Here is a 21763-nt window from a genome sequence, read left to right on the forward strand (position 1 = left end):
ACAGCAGGTGTACCACGACTGACAGAACCAATGACATCAGACAAGTAATCAGTGCCGATGACGGAGCAGGTAAGATAGGCAGGATTTGGATCAGAAATGAGATCAGAACATCGATTCAATGCATGGGAATCAAGACAAATCCAGCAGAGAATCGTCCTTGCAGAAGGATCCCATTTGCGGTTCAAGATATGCATTTGACCATTCCGTGGACTACTGCGAGCTGTAGACGGGCATCTTCCCGCCCTCACAGCATGCCAATGGTTTCTATTTATACCCCAGATGGCAGAACTCCTCAATACACTAAGACAGCCAGTTTCTCCAGGCATCCGGACATTATCGTTCCCGTTTATCCCCAATCAGCCCGAGGGAGTTGTTATAGCGCCCAGCAGAATCATAACAATCCTGCGAGAGTCGTGGTTGCAGTCTGCAGTAAGCAAAGAACTCAGAGGTCCCGTGCTAAAGAAGCCAACAACGCAGACAGGGAATTTCCAGTGAAAATGGCCCGCTCAGAAGATTGCTTCCACTGCAGAGACCTTCAGGCAGAGTTCGAGGAGTTGAGAGCGCAACAGCGTGCACTGGAGGATCAAGTCCGAAGCTTGGAAACGCGAATGGAAGATCAGTTCAGAGTTCTCAATGAGAAGTATCGGGCAGAGATCAATCTGTTCCTGCACAGAGTTAATTCTTTACATGAACAGTTCAGCAACTTGGCCAACCGGTGCATCCACGCAGAAGAATCAATAGTAATCCTCAAGTTCATGATGGACAAAAAGTTCAAGGAAACCCCTGCTTCCTCCAGTGCAAAACAGAATGAGCCGGACCCATACCCAGAAGAGTCCACAGCTAGGAAGATCAGCCATATAGAGATAGATTAAATATGTTTTGTAGTTGTAAATTTTGGTGCTTGCAATATGTTGGGATTTACAGTAGTATAAGAAGCCTTAGAGGCAGGAATACTAGAACAAGGATCAAGGAAGGGACCCTTTTTGTAATTCCTTGGATCCATGATGTCCAAGAAATATTATATGTATGGCGAATTGCCTCTCCTTTTTTTCAGATTATAATATAGCAACCGAAGTTTGTCTAAAAAAAATAAAAATAATAAAAATAATACTTTACCGGTTGATACATAAGGTTTGTAAGGTTTATCTTTATAGAATAAATCATGAATATCTCTGCAAACTATAACCTTTAAATTAAACAAGCTTATTTTATGTAAAATGGGAGGGGCTAGTTCCCTTTAGAAGCATTATGGGCCCTCTTTTTTTTATATATTCATACAAATGCGCGTTAGAACTGACCGCTGACACATCGAAACAACACTGGAGGCTCCAAGGAACAAATGCGCTGCAGTATCTGCAGCTCCGCAGGAATCGACCCGCGGCCGGGGGCGTGTAAACCAAGCAGCCCGACCAACACATCATGCACTTGCGTGCAAACAAGCTTATTTTATATCAACAAATAAAGATAACATGATTACATTTTGACAGTAGAGGATGAAGAATTTGAACAGATCAAGCCTTATGAAAAGTTGTCTCTTTTGCAAAATTGAACATTCAAAATTTTTACAAGTATCCAGTACAATCCAATCCACCAGCGACATTGGAAAAGTTCACCCACCATCAGGGCCTTTACTTGCAGATGGCATAGGCTTGTTGGATGGCCATCTTCTCTGGTTTAAAATCATCCTCGTCCTCCTGCTGGTCTCATCAATCACATTGCTGATCTTTTTCTTGGGTTGTATCCTCCCTTCCATTGGAAAAATGTCATGCTTTATGGGCTTTGGCAATGGCCTAATCTCAGGAACAACAGCAGGAGCACAGGCAGTGCTGCCTTCTTTTCTCTGGTTCAATACATTATTTTGCTGTGTTTGTGCTCTGGGATATGGTGAGCTTTGGCTATTCACCACTTTTATCATAGTCTCATCATCTGTGGTGTAATCCACACAATCTCCTCTCTTGGGTTTGCTTGCTGATCTTGCAGGACTGAGGTTTATAATAGGATCTGTATTGGGTGGATCATTGGGTCCTGGATCATACAGTATATTTGAGTGCATTTCTATAGGATTTTGTAGTTCAAAACTATTTTTGGGCTTGAGGATCAATTGGGTTGACATCTGCTTCATTATTGATCTTGATGCAGTAAAAGAAAAGGATTCTTCTTCTTCTTGCTCTTGTGGGTTTTTCAATTTGTATCTGCACGGAAGAGGTAAAATAACTGTATGGAGAGGAGGATTCACATCACAATGATGTGATGAATCCAGAGCTAATGTCTTTTTCATTCGTTTATTCCGCCTGCTCCTCCGCTCGTTCAGCCTCCGCTTGGTTGCAGGTGGGAGAACAGCTGAGTTAGGGTTATTATTGTTCCATAGCAGCGGAGACTGATCAGGTGTTTGATCAACTTCCATGGTTTTTCTGCGACCCACTTTGTTATTCTGTCGATTTTGTCGATTTTGTGAAGCACGACGATGGATACTGCGGCCCCTGGCATGGGGGTTATTGAAGATTTTCATGCCTGGGGTTTGAATTTTGGGTTGCTCGTCGGGCAGCTTGCTATCGAGCTTATCAAGGGCTTTTTTTATGAAAAGGCTGCGTAATGGGCAATGGCGAGCCCATATCATGAGCAGGATGAACAATGGGAAAATAATTGCAGCTGGGGTCTTGCTTGTTGCGAAGATTACAAGGGTGCAAGCGATCTGGATAGAGGTGTACTGTACCACTTCTTTTATCGAACTGAACTGCCTTGATGGGACTGAACGCAGTGATGGGTCTGCCAATATTAGCCTTGCGTTGTCAATGAAACGCAACGGTGCCAAGGTCTGAAAGGCCATCTGCAGAAAATACCCAACACAGTGAGTCATTATAAGTTGTGTACCATTACTGGATATTAAAAGCACAATCATCAATTCACTGAGTGAGAATTAATTCTTGGGAAGGACAACATTCTAGGCTAAACCCAACCACCTAGGTTAGACCCAATTGGCAAGTCCATTCAGATTCTTTAATTATGGGTGGGAGGACATTCTCAACCACCTAGAGTAACCCAATTCGCAAGTCTATTCAGATTCTATGTAAAATTCGATCAATTATAAACGAGGTAAATTCTTATAGAACTCAAAACCAACTAAATGATGACATGGGTTTACACTGTACAACCAATATGACAAACTAAAGCATTTAGGGTCAATATGGATTCTTAACTAAAATAACAAACTGAAACATTCAATAAGGGCATTTGGGAAGGTACCCATATCATGGAGTTGTATGCAAGGTTATAGCAATGCAGGGAACCGGGATCAAACTCAAAACCAACCACCTGTGATTCTTAACTAAAATACTAAATCGAAACATTCAATAAGGGCATTTGGCAACGTACCCACATCATGGAGCTATATGCAGGGTTATAGCAATGCAGGGCACAGGGATCAAACTCAAAACCAACTACCTGTGGATATGGATTCACCGGCAAATTTAGAGAGAATACATCCATTTCTATATATTCTTTGATGCTGTGTAGCAGTAAGTTGGTTGGCTCTGTTGGGACAGCGCAATCAGAAGACTAACCATCTATTTTGATATACATTGATAAGACTGTGCAGCCTGTTCTGTTAATCATGCACTTGTTGAATTACAATGAAGACACATATTTTTAGGAGTAAGTGTGTAACCTTGGCACTTACAACCAAAGGAATCAATACTCTGAAATAATTAAGTTGAGGCTTAGCATTGCACCCAGATGACACTGTACAGTTCAGTATGAAAAGATTATAACAGTGTCCCAAACAATAGAAAAGAAAATCTAATCAGCTTTTTTTTAACATATATATAAGCCTAGATATATGTTTACTAAAAATCTGTGAAGAACGCAGAGGTATCAGGTCTTTCAAGATAGCAATCTTTTCCCAATTTTTTGCACTATCAAAAGGGTTTACATATCAGAAAGATCTGATCCCTTTCAACAGTTGACAAATTCAGGGTTGATATAAATATACATTGGTTTACAAGCATCCAAAAACACACCGTTCTCTGTCCCATCAACAGAAATTCATACATGTCCATATTGTCAGGGAAATGATAACTTGGAGCAATTTGTTGGAACAATGCAGCCAGAATACCAACTATCTATATAAACATACACTCACACAATAGACATACATTCACAGAATTCTCTAGCCTTTGTTATTATGCATGCACTTGACATTTATGCAAATTTCTTACTGTATACCTGATGAGCAGAGAGGATTACAACGACAATGCAGCCAGAAGACCAACTATCTATGAAGACATACATTCACAGAATTATCTAGCCTTGTTGTTATGCATGCACTTGACATTTATGCAAATTTCCGATTATATACCTTATTAGCAAAGAGGATTATAACCACAGCAATCGATAGTCACCCTTGAAATAATTAGCTTACTAGTAACTATAATCAGCAAGTTTTCAACTAGGAAGTTGGACATGTACTAAGTGGTCTGCTAAGTACCTTGACTTAGATCTGTGTGAACTAGACACATGCAATTTTGAGCTACACAAACTTTAGGTCTATATTGGACCTGAGTTTAGATGGGCTCGTGCAAGTATTTGGATTCAATGTACTTTATATATTATTTAGATTAAATCAAAATGTATCATTAAATGCATTATTACACAGACACACACACACACACAAAAACTAGAGTTGATAGATCATTTACAATCTTACCAGGCTATATAATGAACCCATTTCTCTCGTACAAACTTCAAAGACATAAACAGAAGAGTTGATAGAAAACTTACAACCATACCCAAGCTATAGAATGCACCCCATTTCTCTCATTACAATAATCCATGACAACAAGGTCAACAAAATCAAGATTTGATAGATCACTTACAACCCTAGCCAAGCTATATAATGCACCACATTTCTCTCATCACAAGAATCCATAACAATAAGGTCAACAAAATCAATTATAGGAGTATTGGACAACTCTTTTAAGAGGGTTCAAGTAGAATAGATACACTATGGTGGTGCATGTTTGTTAAAAGGGGACTTCTTTCAACAAAACTTTTCATGCCCATATGAATATTCGAAGGAAATCGAAGAAAGTAAGAGCAGGCAGACTATGTATACATGTTTTATTTATAACAAAGGCTTTATGTTTTGGCTGATGCAAACCTCTCAAATGGCTGGTTCAAATCTCTGGAGCCCTGGTGAGAATGTTGGTGCTTATACACATGGGTCAGCTTTGCTGGCTCAAAATTAAAAAAAAAACCCTTCCAATGTATATTTGAATAGATGACGAAAATGTTGTGACAAAACATAATATTACAATATAGCTTCCTATGTGGATTCAAAGAGATGATGAAAATGAGATGAGCCAACATGGTATTGCAATTTCCTGTAGTTAGTGAAAATGATTTAAATGGAACTTTGCAAACAGGTTTTTAGGTCATGATCTCAACTTACCTCTATGAATAAGCCAACAACCACAGCAAGAGGAATTTTTGCAGTGACCCAACTTAATCCTGGAGCAAGCGGAAGGCCTGACAGCAAGGAAGCAATCAGGCCTAAAATGCGCTGGACTCTAATATCATTCTGGGACTCCTGGCTCTCCAGGTCCGAATGTTTCTCATGTGTAAGAGCTTGGACATGCTTCAGGCTCTGTTAAGTGTACATGACAAGAGGAATATTTGAGATACTTGAATTATATTTGAAATAATTGAAGTCTACCAATAATTTTGACTGTCAAGTTGTTGATTGCAGTAGAAGCAGGTTTCATCTCTGATATGTTCAGCACACTTTTACCTGAAAGAAAAGACCGTAGTAGAAAGGCAACCCAAATATGCCACACATAAATACAAGGATGGCTATAATTGATATATCCCAGTTTCTTGACATGGTCCTTCTTGCATTGGGGCCAACTTTATTCTGCAGCGAAAGGGAATTATTGATTTCATTTAGGCTAAACTTGGGTCTGATTCAGTCTAATAGTGACCCTGTCCTGTATTCCAGTCAATATGGACTGAGAGTAGAGAAAGAGATGACAATAAATGGCACCCTAATAAATTCTAGAAAGTTAAAAGCAATAATAGTAACCTCTGCTCGATGAAACTAAAAAGTAAATTGGGGATGCCAGAAGGATTACTTGTATCAAAATGGAAGCAGCATTGTGGTCTACAAAAATCATGGATGCAAGCAATGATCCAGGAATGACTGCCAGAAAAATTGCCCATAAGGGAACATTCTTCAGCTTCACTAAACTCCCAAGCTCAGTCACTCCATCCGTTCGAAATCCAGTTCTGGGAAAATCCAGTCTTTGAAGGTGTGGACGGTCTAGTTTTGGCAAATATGTCACACCTGAGCCAAAGTGAAAAACTCAGAAGATTAAGCAATGTCAAGCATGAGTGGTAACTGATTAATATTTATAAAGAAAATAAAATGATCTCTCAAATGAACTCCATATACACCACAAGCAAAACATGCCCTAGGACCTCAGTAAAGCCTAGAAGGACATATGCTGTGCATGAAAATAATCATGAGAATTTTTTTTAACTGAATTAGTGTGTACAAAAGTGCATCCTGTAAGAGGCGGCAAGCATCATGAATTTTTAAATGTCTTGCTCCTTAAGCATGCCTTGCAGACATCCCAAGCCACAACGACAACATGGGTTCCCATTAGAGTAGAGTTATGTTTTAGCCCTAATTTACGAGGGAAAATTCAAATTTTTCTTTAGTACTTTAAACTTACTATTGTAAAGACATAAGGCTCTGTAGATGATTAAAAGCACAATCGCATACAAACACCATGCATCATGATTCATTCCATAATAATTTTCAAGTAACCAAAGGAATACATTGAAAGCTACCACAGAGGTCAGAGTAATGAGTATCAAAGGTCTACCTGTACACACTAGAAGGGTTATAGGAAGTGCACAATTGCCTACTGGGTAAATTATTGGAGCCGACGACCCTGGTGGTTGCCCTCTTTACCTGCGAAAACAGCCTGCCTGTTAGGGTTTAGCTCGATAGAAGACATATAGCTCAGAAAATAAAAGGGAAAGAAACTGGCCAGCAATTTTAGAAAAGGAAACATTACCTGAGCCGGCGATGAGTGGAGAACCTCCATGCAGTCAAAATTGTACACAGTACTACAGCGTAGCAACCAAGCCAACAAGGAATTTAGGATTTTCTTGGTAATCTGGTGCAGAGCAGGGTCTAGTAACTGAGAAACGTTGAAGTTGCAAGGATTCTGCACTATTTCCGTCTGTCGGGGAGAAGCAACTGGGAAACGAAGGCACTATTTCCTTCCGTCAGGGAGAAGCCACTAGGAGCCAGGTTACCACATCTGGAGGTGTGCCTCGAGAGCCACCCAGCATCCGTTAACAATGTCATGCAATGAATTAGTATCATAAATAAATTAAATGCTTGCCTACGAATTGTATTAATGGGCGACTCATTGCTGAAGCAGTTCACAAACCAAATGACGAAAACAGGGGAAATGCTTGGTAACAGAAACAAAATAGCAAGACAACCAAGAGCGTGCAAAGAAAGTGTGCCGTTAATTTTTTAGGTGCAAGACACGGAAGCTCGGCAAACCGCTCCCGGGCTGTGATTTCTGCAACACGAGAAAGGGCATCTCTCCAGGTTTGAATGTTGGCGGAGTCGTATCGCGGTTTCCCTTCACCCGTTTGCGCGATTTCTATCCAGATTTCAGTTTCAGAAGGGTTTTGGGGGCAGGAGGATACAGGGGATGCCATTGCCAATGCCGATTCGACTATACAAACAGAGAGCTCGGAGCACAGATGTCAAAGGGCGCACAGATGTAAAGGGGAAAGTGAAACGTTTTTTAAGGTTTTTTAATGTTTTAAAACATTTTTTATTAAATCAGACGGCTGATTTTTGTTCAATCGTCTAACAAAAGATCTAACGGCTACGATTAGGACAGAAAGACATTTGGGGGAGTTCATTTCAGAGGGAAACGCCTTACGGCGTAATTACACTAAGAGGGTGGAGGTGAATCCGTATAATGGAAAATTTAACCAAAATAAACAATTTCACAATTTATTATAACTGAAAACATAATAGTGCATCAATAAGAACAATCATCACATCAACACATGAAAACACCACATATACATGGAAACCCTTACTATAGAAAACCACAAATCTTCTTATATTTTTCTTCAGTCTTTGATTACAATAATTCACTGGCACCGACCAACTTTGGGATACAACCTGATTGAGGCACCAACCTCTGGCATATGCAAGAACTTGTTGTAGGCTTCAACTTGATTGAGGCACAAATGGGAGGTTCCCTAATTTACTCATACATGAATGTAAAGCTCTAATTTATTCAACAAGAATGTAAGGTTTTGATTTACTCATACATTTTCCTTTAACAAAATATGGAAACTATTTTTTGAACTTAAACAGAATTCACAACATAAAAATTTCATTGGTTCGCTCTTGAGTACTTACCTAGCTTACTGTGGTTGAAGATGCCTTAGAATTTTCTCTTGCTCCCGTTCCCACTCCCATTACCAAAAGACCAAAACCACCCAACCAAACTGGGTACAACCTAGGTACTCAGTCCCAAAGTGCAGCTCAATTGACGCAATCTAGTCCCCCGTGCCCGAAAACTTAAGAACAATTGAACTCTTCCTCTCAGTAAGTAAGATTATCAGAAATTTCCCTTTCTCGACCTCCTCCCTTCCTCAAGATTTTCTTCCTCATTTTATTTCTTTTTCCATCGCCTTCTTCCCATCTTCGTGTCATTATTTTTGTTACGTGTAACTTTTTATAAAAATCAAATCTCATTTGATTTTATGGATTTTATTTTGAATACGTCAGATTTGATTTAATTAAAGTTTATTTTAATTTTAATAAATTAATTTTATTTATTTAGTTTATAATTTTAATTAATTTATATTATTATTTAATTAATTTTAATTTTAAATATAATTTGTAAATTAAAATTAACATTTTCTTTTAGTTTAAGGATATATATGTGTGTGTGTGTGTGCGCGCGCGTGCTCGTGTGTGTGTGTATTTAAGATGGTATACGTATTACCTACCTAATTTGATATATATGATATTCTGGTAAGGTATTAATTCATTACCTTAATTTATATCTCTTCCTGTAGTAACTAGCCTATATATAGTTCGATACATGCGGGTCCATGCATACGTAGCTATCGTATGGAGGTCTCATATGTATGCTAATATTTGTATTATTTATAGTTGTAGGTGGGTCATTACAAGAAACCTTTGAAATATGTAAGAGCCCACTTGCTATAGGAAATGACCTAATTGAGGCACCAACCTCAAAAAATCACAATGGAACTCCCCTTCACAACTTTTTCACATTGGATCCAAAACCTTCAAGTCTAACTCTCCAAAACTTCTTGATCTTCCACAATGTAAATAACTAAGCTCATACTCACCCCTTGACTCGGCAGTTAATTTCGACCCTACAATCCAAAACAAGTATAAACCCAATAAAAACTCAGCTCTGTAGCTTCTCTATTCTTTATTACTGTGCTTCTTGCTTAAGATGTAATCATTGATATTCCGCGTGACTTCCTTAGACTCTTGTACTGTGCCATTGTAAGATCCACCCACAACTCCAAAGTGATCTAGCTTATTTATACTTCTTTAAGGCGACCATCCATAGCAAAGCCGACAATTCAAACAAATAAGTTGTATATTTCCTTGCTAGAAATCTAGTCCATATGACCCAGATATAAGTTGAGTTAATGGCTCTTTGAGGCTTCAATGATTAACTTAAATGACCATAAGATATGACCGTAGTCTTAAAGATCTAAATCCATGACCTTATGAAAATTATGGTATACCCGAGTTCTCTTTTACTTGGGTTGGAAGCTTCAATACGAAAGATGATTATTTACTCCATGGGACCAAGATCCGGGACCACGGGATAAAATAACTACACAACATATTCGAGATCTGGGTCCATAATCAACCTTTTACACTCCCAGATTTGATAGATAACTCAATGGCACAAATTATTTATCAAACCTCAAATATCTTTTAAAAATAGAATTGTGACCAATATCAAAACCTTTACAAAACGAACCCTCAGTGCAAATCTCAAGGATATGCCATGTCATCTACTGATGTCATCCTTCCACGTGGCATCCTCTTAGTGGTGCCATGTGCAACTTATAATACAACCACCTAGCCACACAAAAATTCCAAATCTGCCTATCATATTTCATGCTCATGGAGTTCCATGTCATCACCATTGCTACGTCATTGCCACCTGGTGTCATTTGTCATCCTAGTTGTACTTCTATGTCAACTAGGGTCCATTGTGTATGAATAAGAAAATCTGATATCTGGTAATTTTGGAAAGTGGAAAAATTAACATTCATGCCCAGAGGCTTGGATACCATAGTACACTTTTTGTTGCAAAATAACTAGCCAGCTCAACTCTGAAGTCATCATGTCAACCAATCTATAGTTGCCACCTGTCATCTTCTCCATGTGGATCCTGCGTCATCGTTGGCTAGAGGAAATCCAAAAATATTTGTGTATAATTTTAGTTATACCACAAAAGGTTAGATTCTTGAAAGACTGACCTAGATACCTTAGAGAGGTCCGGATGAATCTAGTTCTGAAAAAATAATACAACCCTAGATTTCTCAGATGAGCCCAGATATCCCAAATAACTTAACCAACATAAACTACCTTCACTTCAAAATACGTTTTCTCATCAATCCTTGGGAGTTTGACTAAGAACCATATATCGTTGGAAAATTATCTGAGAGGGCTATCATACTAAACACTTTTCATGTGATTTTGAACAATTTACCTGTAGATAAAAGGCCTTCAAAGATAGGTTGTATCCTTGACTTTGGTTAGGAAACAACACACCAACACACTTACCAGGTTCCCCCTGAACTTGACATAACCAACTACATTTTCCAACATGCTAAAAAATCTCCTTGGGCTTAACATCAATGTCTAACCTTTGACATCAATGACAACACTTGCTAAACAATTCTCTCAGATGGCCAACGTTTTTTGCTAACAGTCTCCCAAAGTTTTTTCTACACCTAGGGAGTACTAATCTCCTTTGATGTTGCTCTTTCCCCGGGTTCTCCACCAATGTGCTTTTACTTCTCCCACTGAATCCCATGTTTCCTTCTCAAGGTCCCAGTTCCTCGACCTCAATCCATGAGGGGAACGAGGGATGGGCACAATCCTTTGCCCATACATCCCAATCCCATCTCTTCAATTTTTGTCAACGGTGGTAGTTTGGAAGTTAGGAAGCGATGTTTGGAATTTAATGTGGCTAGGTATTGTTCAATCATGACACACAACATGTTCTTCATGTAAGGCTTTGGATATGTGTGTCCCTTTTTTTAGTCCAGTCATTAAATTTACATTCTCTCTTAAATTGTTTGCAAACTTCCACTTCAACCAGCCATGGTTCTTATGCTGAAAATTCACTATTATATTTACATATGTGGGGGTGCATAAAAAGGGTTGTTACAATACCTCTTCTAAAATGTTATCTAGTGTAGCTAGAGGTATTAGTTAAGAAGGAGAATTATCTCCTCACTAAAGAGCCTTTCTTACCACACACTACTAAAGGGTAGGTGTGGAAGCGATCACTGATACATGTGTGAGAAGGAAAACCATGAACAAAGACTCAGGAGTCCCTAAGAAAGTTGCAATGTCATTTGCTTTATAATTGAACTATTCACATAAGAGATTGAAGCAAGACGAAGACTGAGATGTAGACTTGATGCTTAGAGTGGAAAACAATGACAAATGCGTAGTAGAGTATAACATAGAGTTTTGACTTTATGGAGGTTGGCTTGCTTGACATCTTGCCCTCCAAACTTGTAAGGGAAGATGTCATTTCATAGCTTTTATCATTTTCATGAAGACTAAAAAGACTAGGTGTTGAAAAACACATCATATGATGCCCTTTTGTTAAATTGGGGACGCTTGCAAAAAGGCATGTCAAAAGAATCCAATGGTGTAATGTCAAAGTTAATTATTATCAATGCAAAGGTATAAAGGGAAAATTAACAAAGCATCTCTACGGGATATGGGCCGATAACACTGCTTCATTTTCCCATTCCAGATGAGAATATAATTATCAACTTAACAATATTTATGACCTTAAAACAAAAACTCTAACTGTTAAAACCCATATTTTTTGTCTCAAAAACACCAAAATAAACCCTTGGTTTAAAAGTGGTGCTACCAATAACACCTTTTTATTTCCATGGTTAAAATTATAAACTTGTTTAACCATAGCCTCAAAAAACTATATTATTGCTAACCAAAACTTTAACATACACATTTGAATAAAAAAATAGTACTACAATGCCAAACTTTTTATTAAAAAATCATGATTATAACTTCTTTAAAATCATGACCTAAACAATTAAAATGGTTGCAACTAAAATTTAAAAATAAAACTACCCATGTCACCTATTTTTTATATGGTTAAAATTACAATACTCTTTAAACGTAAATTACACAAACTTATACCATTACAACAAAATCAATAAAAAAAACAAAAATCAAAATGAAAAAAATTACATATTTAAAAACAAAAACATGTTAAAACATTTATAAAACAAGAATATTTTGAAATAAGACCTTTAAAGAAACAAAACAAAGCAAAATCATAATAAAAATTATATATATAATCATAATTTGAAAGCATAAAAGTAAAAATATAAAATTAAAATATATATAAAAATTTAAGGTGAGAAGTTGGTGCCCCACTGCTCTACACTACCATGAGCTTTAAGGGAATGAAAGATGAGTATTCACTGCGACATTGTCGTAAGATGTGGCTCCTTTGGAGCGACAACAACCATTGTAAGGAAAGATGAGTATTCACTACTACATTGTTGTAAGATGTGGCTCCTTTGGAGCAATAACCATGGTTGCCATTGGGAGGGGAGGTGGAAAGAGAAGGGTGAGGAGCAATTTTAAGAATTACTTTTTTAACTATTTTCTCTAATAATTTTTACTAGATTTTTTTGGTTTTTTTTTTCTAAATTTATTTTCTTTAAGGTTTATTAATTATTGTTATTAATAATTTTTTTTAGTTTTTTCGTTTTATCATTAGTGTTGTTTTGTTTTGTTTGTTTTTTTTATGAATATTTTTAACTTTTTTAAAAAATACACATTTAAAAAAGTAATGTCGTTGAAGCATAATTTAAAAATAGTTTTCTTATTCAATAAAACATTTTTTTGTACTATTCTGGAGGATAAAGTTTAAAACGAAAAGCTTAGAGAATGTCTCAAACCAAGGGAATATGTGGGTTTTGGTTTTCCTTGTGATTGGTATTTTTTTGGGTTTATGTAGACATAGGAAACCTGTTAGAGCGTGTGTGGATGCTCTCATGGGTTGTAATTGAGGAGTTTTCCTTTATGAAGTGTTAATTCATCACCTTCATTTGTTTGGGAAAGCTACCTTGAACATTGTGAACAAGCCTAAGGTTATTGCACTTTTCAAATGGGGATGATTGAACATTGAAGAGACTAATGTGGCAAGTGATATGGAAATTGAATGGAAAACAACATCTTTACTCTTCAGAAGAATTACGTGAAACTTACTCAAGATGGAGATGAACTTTCTTAGGGGGGAATGTGATGAAGGTGTTTACACTACGAAACATGGGTACATAACCTTAATTGGAGCAGGCTTAGGGAAACATGTCTAGTGTTGGAAAAAGTTGTGAAAAGTAAAGGCACCACCAAAATATATATTGCTAATGTGGTTAGCATTAAATAGTAAGGTTCTCATGTGGGAGATGATGAAGAAAAGGGGTAAAGTTGGCCCAAGAAGTTACCTTTTATGTTTGGAACAATGCTGAGTCAATCAAATAATTTTTTCTATCTTACAACTTCTCTCAACATATGTGTAATGATATGGAAAACTATTTAAGTCTAACAAACAATGACTCTTTGGAAGGTTGTTTCTAGTTTGGTTTTGGAAAAAGGAGCTCAAGGCCCTCGGGGCCATCTTGTATTTGACCCTTTGGGGTATATGGTTGGCTCACATCTCAATTCTATTTGAAGATAAATTTATCGTTGCTTTTAAGAATTTTGGTTGATTTTTGGGATTGTTTCCTTTTTATAGGTCAATTAAAAGGACAAAGCCTTCTAGCTAAATGTGGACAAAACCTTGTCTTGGATTCTCTTCAATGGTACCTATAATGATGTCATCTATAGTTGTGGAATAGTTTTTCATTTGGATGAAAGGAAATATATTTATCTCAAAGCAAATGTTGGAAGGAAAATGAATAACCATAGTGAATTCATGGCTTTGTACCTGCCCTTAAAGTTTTGGGTTCATTTTAGGTTTTTGGAGATTCCAGTCTTGTAATAAATATTTTATCTTATAAGTCCCAACTACACAATATCACATTGCTTCCTTTGGTTGAACATATAAAGAAAACATTTGTAATGTTTATAAAGATTTTGCACGTGGACATATACAAAGAAATGAACATTGCTAAAGATTAGCTTTCAAAGGAAGGCAAACAACTACTTGAAAACCACTTGATGATATAAGAACTTGCAGAAGGTGGGCCTATGGCTTACCAACAATTACAATTATAAGACTTATAAGCTTATTGTACTATGTATAAGTGTTATTGCATGAGTTGAAAATGATTATTAATTTTGAGTTTCTTAAACTCTTTATGGGTCCAAAAGGACCATGATAGAAGTGTTGAAATACCTATTGAATACATTAATGTGTATCTTGAATATATATATAGATATGAAAAAATAAAGCTAAAAAAAGTTTTAAAACAACAATTTTAATTATATAAAAAATGCATTGCAGCCTAAATTAGTTTATAATACATAATTATATGAGAAATCATGACTTCCAAAAAAAAATATGTAGCTTTTTTTAATATCTTTAAAAAGACAAATTTTAAGTTGTTGTTTTAACATTGAAAAAACAAATTGAAAAAAAACAAAAGAAACACTATTGAAAAAAAATGGTTAGTTTAGGCAAAATTAGAAATAATTGAAAAAAAGAAACAATATTTTTCCCAAAAAAATCATAATTACGTGGCGTTCCCTCTGAGAAAAACTCCCTCATATGCCACGCCATGTGTACCCTCGAGTGTTGTCAGATCACGTGTTAGACGATTAAAGAATTCTCTGTCGTCAGATTGATAAAGTATTTGTTAAATTGTATTGGTTACCTTAACACGTACTTTCGTTTACATTCTATTTACAATCTCCTTTTCTTTGTTTTTCCTAGCAGCAACAAGAGTCTCACCTTTTTTTCCCAAGAAAAAAATCGTAATTTCCATTAACAAAAAGAAAATTACATGTTGTATCATCTGCATAAGGATATGCAAAATATCAGATATGGACCAAGCCATTCTATCCAGTGCCATGTTCATTTAGACCATCAATATATACATAAAAGACATAAATATATACAAGTAAAAGCATAAACCGATCATATAGTTCAAAAAAGAATAAACAAAAATGCTTATAGCTGCTGAATGATCATGGCAGATCATTCAGAATCGTCCCCATCTTGTTCTATGAAAGGCCGATGGAAGTACTGATAAGTCTCTAGATCTCGATGTTCTTGAATTATCCACTGCCCCCTGTGTTGTTGTGCGGCCTCCTTGGAAAGAATGTCAGAGATTGTATTCCTTTCCCTGTATATATGCGAGCATACAATAAAATCAAAAAGTGATTTTAGAGTGATGACTTCATCCAGTAAACCCCTGAGTGTGTGCACGTGACAATGAGATGCAAAGTTGATCCAATTGATAACAAGTTTTGAGTGTCTAAGACTGTTGAGTTCAAAATAATTTGTGGTGCCTCTCCCCAATCCCATTTTGAGCTTGAAATAATGTGTTTCAGTAATGTGAAGTACAACTCCACCCCCACATCCGGTGTCTTGTGCCGACCCGTCAAAATATGCCCAAGGGAAAGTATGATCAATTACTTCAAGAGTAATGACATGGATGGGTTTTGATGCTAGTTCCTTAGGAATCAAGTGATATATTGCAACAATGTGATTGCAAGTTGTTGTCCATTGGAAGGGTGCATCCTGGAATATAGATCGATTCCTGACCAACCATATACCCCAACATACTAGTAGAGGGAGATTCCTGATTTTTTATGATGCTACATAATTCCACCAAATTTGCCAAGCATTTGTGAGATGAGTCCCATTCCATTTGATCTTGATATTAAGGGAACGATAAATCTGTTTCCACACCTGACATGTCACTAGGCAGTGTAGGAAGAGATGATCTATGTCTTCAGCCTGATCCTTGCAAAGACAACATCGAGATGGACCATGAAAAGCATGACGATTTAGATTATCATTGGTGGGCACTCTATTTGATAATATGCACCACATGAATAGATGGGCTTTATGTGGTGCCTTAAGCTTCCATAGAGGTCGCCACCACCATTTCGCCCCCATAGGTTCCTGTGTTGATATTAGAAAAGTGTATCTATCCCGGGGAGTGCAGTAGCTGTGAGAGGATGTATACCATATGATTTCATATTCCCGGTCAGTAATCCTAATATGAGATTCTTCTAGTGCCCCAATGAATCTGTTCCAATCCAAGCTCCACCTCTCTGGTATCCTGAGGTCCTGTGCATTTAACCATTCCTGTGAGATCCAAGATGTGTTCCTTCCATCTACAATATGTGAGAGTTGAGTGATACTATCCAGTGCAAGTAATTGTCTAAGCTCCAGTGGTAAGATGTGTGCATTTCCACATCCCGACAAAGCATCAATGCCTAGTCAAACTAGCTCACCATTTCCAACTCGCCATGCCAATCCTCGCTTAATGACATTTATGGAGTGTGTGATAGCTTTCCAAATGATGGAGGATCTAGTAATGCCCCGGATCGGCCTACGAATCCAATCCATTATTGATAGAGGGTGTATATATTTATAATAAACCACCTCTTTCCATAAACTATCAGATGTAATAATCTGCCACCCCATCTTTGCTGCAAGTGCCTTTGCAAATAAGTTCAGATCCTTTATACCCCATCCTCCCCATTTTTTTGGTTTTCCAATTCTTTCCCATTTAACCCAAGCAAAAGTCCTCCCAACATTTTTCCCTCTCCATAAGAATCTACAACAAATTTGTTGTATTCTATTGATGATGCCTTTTGGTATCCAGGCAAGTGCCATCCAATATACTGGTATGGCCTCCAATACAGATTTTATAAGTGTCAGTCTACCCGCTCTGGAAAGCCATCTCTGCTGCCATATGTTGATGCGACCTTCGATTTTTGCAATAAGCCATGTCCAGTCCGCTATGTGGTAATCGTTAGGCTTGAGTCTGAAGCCAAGATACTTGAGACCTGCCTCCATTTCTTGCCTTGTGAATTGAAAATGATGAAGTGCATGTCTTTGCTCGTTTTGTAAACAAGACACCAACATAATGGTTGATTTGTTGTAGTTGGGCACCATACCTGTAGCTTTACAAAACAGGGATAGAATATTCTTGAAGCAAGTGGTATCACGGATAGAACCATCTAAAAAAATAAGTACATCATCTACAAATAATAGATGTGTTAGATAGGAAACATTTGTCATCTTGACACCACCTAATGACCCATCAACTCGAGCATTGGATATGAGTCTACTTAACCCTTCCATGATTAGGAGAAATAATAGGGGTGATAATGGACACCCTTGTCTAAGTCCACGTTCAACATGGAAAAATCAGATGCAACCCCATTGATGAGTATGTTATATGATACAAATGTAAAACAACACATAATCCATTTAATGAATGAGCGAGGAAAGCAAAAATTGGTCAGTATAAGTTGAAGGTAAGTCCAACTTGCTCTGTCAAATTATTTTGATAGGTCAATCTTGAGTATGATACTCTTAGTGTTCTTGAGCTTAATAGAGTGGATCCCTTCTTATGCAGTCCCAATGGCTTCATGAATCTGACGGTGATTGAGAAATGCAAATTGTTCCTTGGAAATCATCTTGGATAAAATGGGCTTGATTCAGATTGCAATAATTTTTGAAATGATTTTGTATATGCAATTACATAAGGAAATAGGTCGATAATCATCAAATGATTGAGGGTTATCAGCTTTGGGAATGAGTGCAATAAAAGTCGAATTGAACCCCTCGTGCATCTTCCCCAAAATTTTGCAATCCTCAATTGCAATGAGGAGATCATCACCAATATGATCAAAGAAGGTAAGGTAGAAGTCAATAGGCCATCCATCTGGTCCCGGGATTTTGTCCTTTTTAAACCACTTCAGTACAACTTCGATCTCCTGCAAAGTGACCAGCTCGTTTAGTGTCTCTTCTTCCTCTGCCTCCACAAATCTAGGCAATGTCCCTGCTATGCGAAGTACCTCTGCAATGGTAGCTTCTCTAGGCACCCTAAACATTTGGGAGAAATGTCTAATACCCATGTCGACAATCTCATTGAATGTATTGGCTTCCCTTCCATTATTATCTCTTAGTGTCCAAATTGTATTACTCAGTTTCCGCCCATTGTTGAAATAATTTTGAATTTTCATCCCCAACCTTTAGCCATATGGCTTTATTCTTTAATATCCAAGTCTCCTCTTGCTATCTCAGGAGGCAAATCTTCTCTATTTCCAACCTTATCAGGTGTTCCTTACTTTCCATTGATGAATAACTAGCATTACTAGTGCCCCCCATCTCCGATATGTCAGATTTAATTTGCAGAATAGTAGCTTCATCCCTTTTATTTTTCCCTTTAGCCCATATTATAGTCTTGTGTTTTATCTGGGCTAAATTACTAGAAATCACCTCAGCCGGTGTGGAGTTGTTATCTTGTCCATAGTGAATCCAGGATTCCATAACTATTTTGTGTAGTTCTTCTTCTACAAGCCAGGCCGAGTTAAATTTGAAAGGAGAATTTGGCTTGTAATTGGAATTTATAATTTCCAAATATATCGGTGAGTGATCAGATATACCCCCCAATCCCACCCATTGTCTTATTCTGTCCAGCCTCTCCACTAGTGGTGCTTTAATAATAAATCGATCCAATCTTCTGGCAAGTGCATCCTCGCCTATTCTCCTATTCCGCCATGTAGGTTGTATCTTGGCCGAGTCAATGTTCATGAGGTTATTATAATCCAATAGGTGCTCAAAGTACTTCGTCAAGGGATCAATCTGAGCCCTATTACCCCATGATTCAGCATGTCCCAAGGAGAAGTTCAGGTCTCCTCCTATAATGATATTTTCATTATTCATAAGAGATGTAGACATCAACTTATCCCAAAACTATTATGACAGGGTCCATAAATATTAATCAATCTAAGTGGTACATCAATTTCAGTTGCGGTTATGTCATCTCCCAATAATCCTTCACCTCCCCATATATTTTCAATCTTGATAGTCTTGTTATTGAATCCCATGGCTCCCTCTCACATCCAATGTATGGAGTGTCCATCTCGGGAGAATGGTCGACAATATAGAGTTGATAGTTCCCCCTTATCCCAATGTCTCTTGTAGTAATAAAACGTCAATCCTTACCAAGCCTAAAAGTCTTCTGAGTGCTAGTTTCTTGTCCGGGCTGGCCAAACCCCTGCAGTTGAAGGATAGGCACTCCATGGGATAACCTGATAAGGGTTTCCTTGTTCTCTAAGAACCTGGTCAGTAGATATCTGAATAACAGTCGCCACCTTGATACTCGCCCTATGGATGGCTTTAGAAATGTTGGATTGTTTTCCCCTGCACAATTTCTAAGCTCTTGTGGGGGGGTCTTCTCCTAGTCTGAATGAGTGGGTTCTGGGGTGGGCATGAGATCTGAGGTTGTATCTATGAGAGTTATTTCCAGATGAATCCTCCCTTACGAGATGAATTGAGGGTGAACCCAAGATAATGGTAGGCTTAGTAACCAGATCAGTGGGGGGAGTCGATGCAACAAGACAATTAATGGGACTCAATTTACATGCATCTAAACCCAAACCTGATGCTTCTAATGATAACATAGCAATGCCAGAATTCATAAAATTATGAGAAGAGGGAGGAGAGGATATGAGAGTACCCAGAATCAATTCAGGCCCCTTTGAGCGTGATCGAGTGACCCGAGCATCAGGTGTCCAGGTGCCCGCTTGATGAAGATCCTCCTCAGCCACCCTCCACCTTCTCTGGGGTTCTGCTGCTATGTTCAGTGCAGAGGTCGAGTCAACATCTGCTTGAGTTTGAGTGCTGGTTGTAACTAGTCTTCTCGGGGTCTCAATATGCACATTTGTAATCAACGGACAATCCTTATACAAGTGCCCCACCTCATGACACCTTCTGCACTGAAATGGAATCCCTTCGTAATCGAGGATCTGCCATCTTATTATATCCCAGAATTGTAGCTGAAGGCTTTCAACTAAACCTTCTCTGGTATCCAGATGTACCAGAATCCTGGCAATGGCTAAGCTGTCGGTTTCCATATATGATCTATCATGGTCAAGATAGATGCCTAATGCATCTGAAAACATCATCCAACCAAAATTGTAGAGGCAATCTGGGTATTCTAACCCATATTGGACTCGCCCCCATTTTTTCTTTCTCTGGGTCAAATAGTGGCATCCACCTCTTGAGAAGAACCGAAGTCATCTTGATATGCCAATATTTGGACAAGACCCAATTGGCCTGGTCTGGTCACATGAATATAAGAGCAAACCAACCTCTTGTCATGGTAAGAACAGCCGACAACTGATCCAGTAAGTGCCCCCAGATTTCCACTGTCCATTGATTTAACCGAGTAGGGGTGTGATTTCAGCCTCTAACCCGACCAACAATCACAGTGCTTTCAGTAACCACGGCCTATGCCATACTGATTCCCTCTCCAAATACGAGTAAACGCCCCTGTTCACGCACCTTGGTACATTTGGATTTTTTCTTTCCCCCTGACCTCTGTGAGTGGTCTACCGGATTTTGGTCATTCTCCTCAGGCTGATTCTCGTCTGAATCTGATGCTCTGATTTCCTCATTTGCTTGTTCCTGTCGTGGAATGCCATCAAAGCACCTAGATGTGCGAGCCGAGTGTGGAGGTCTCGAGCCTTGTGGGTCAACACCTGTAAAACCTTGTGTGATATGCCCTATATTGTCAATGCCAAATGTGTCTGCCCCATAAATGCTCGTGCCCCCACCCGCCATGAATGTCTCACCATGAACATTTGTCTCTTGTCCCTGCTGCTCAAATTCCCAATATTGGAGCTCAAATGGTGACAGAATTTGCAAAATCGGGTGAGTCTGGTCCTCCTGGTAGTGTAGGTATTCTGCATTCGCAGTCGTGCTCGGGTGAGTAAACTAGAGTTCAGTGATGCTACCCTCCACATCGACCATCTCCGATATATATGCGTCTACCTAGACGTCTGGTTCTTGGGGTGGCTCCAATGTACACCTAGCTGGTTGCTGATGTGGATCCTCCGCCCATATTTGGGTAGCCTCCATTAAATCTAAAGAAAAATCTACAAGTTTCTCGTTCATGCAAACAATGTTCACACTCTCACCGTTTCAATGTCCCTATGCTATGATGTTCACTGCACCCTTCGACAAGCTCTGGCCCATTTGTTCCACAAATTTCATCCACCATTCGATCGTCTCTGCCTATTGACCTGGCTATTCTTTGCGACCAAATGATGTTCCAACCGCTGCGGTCAAGTGACCGTGGTGCTCTGTTCCATGTCTACCTGCGACATTGTCGTTTGCCACTCACCCATATGCCTCCCTCGAGACCGAGGGTTTCCCCATTTTCGCACCAGGTTTCTCCTTGCTAGGGT

At 38.3% G+C, this 21763-nt stretch overlaps 1 protein-coding gene across 1 annotated transcript; it reads right to left on the minus strand.

Moving 5' to 3' along the window:
* Positions 1–1609: 1609 nt before the first annotated feature.
* On the minus strand, positions 1610–18424 carry LOC149227189 (uncharacterized). Its single transcript, XM_089380421.1, has 6 exons — positions 18049–18424; positions 6882–6950; positions 6126–6337; positions 5786–5908; positions 5447–5641; positions 1610–2827 (listed from the first exon to the last, which is right to left on the minus strand). Exons 1-6 carry the CDS (start codon positions 18422–18424, stop codon positions 1610–1612), a joined length of 2193 nt encoding a protein of 730 aa, XP_089236547.1.
* Positions 18425–21763: the final 3339 nt, after the last annotated feature.

The sequence above is a fragment of the Pinus tabuliformis genome, chromosome J (assembly GCF_031772625.1).
Source record: "Pinus tabuliformis cultivar Carrire ecotype Pingquan chromosome J, CPIR1, whole genome shotgun sequence".
Classification (NCBI taxonomy): domain Eukaryota; kingdom Viridiplantae; phylum Streptophyta; class Pinopsida; order Pinales; family Pinaceae; genus Pinus; species Pinus tabuliformis.

Bases quoted from the DNA above. Each gene is read 5' to 3' on its own strand.
- LOC149227189 (XM_089380421.1), bottom strand. From the start codon at position 18,424: ATGGGTATTAGACATTTCTCCCAAATGTTTAGGGTGCCTAGAGAAGCT. The intron at 6,338-6,881 runs GTAGACCTTTGA...ACTTTGGCTCAG, and splicing joins AACCCTTCTAGTGTGTACAG to GTGTGACATATTTGCCAAAA. The intron at 5,642-5,785 runs GTAAAAGTGTGC...TACACTTAACAG, and splicing joins ACTACGGTCTTTTCTTTCAG to AGCCTGAAGCATGTCCAAGC.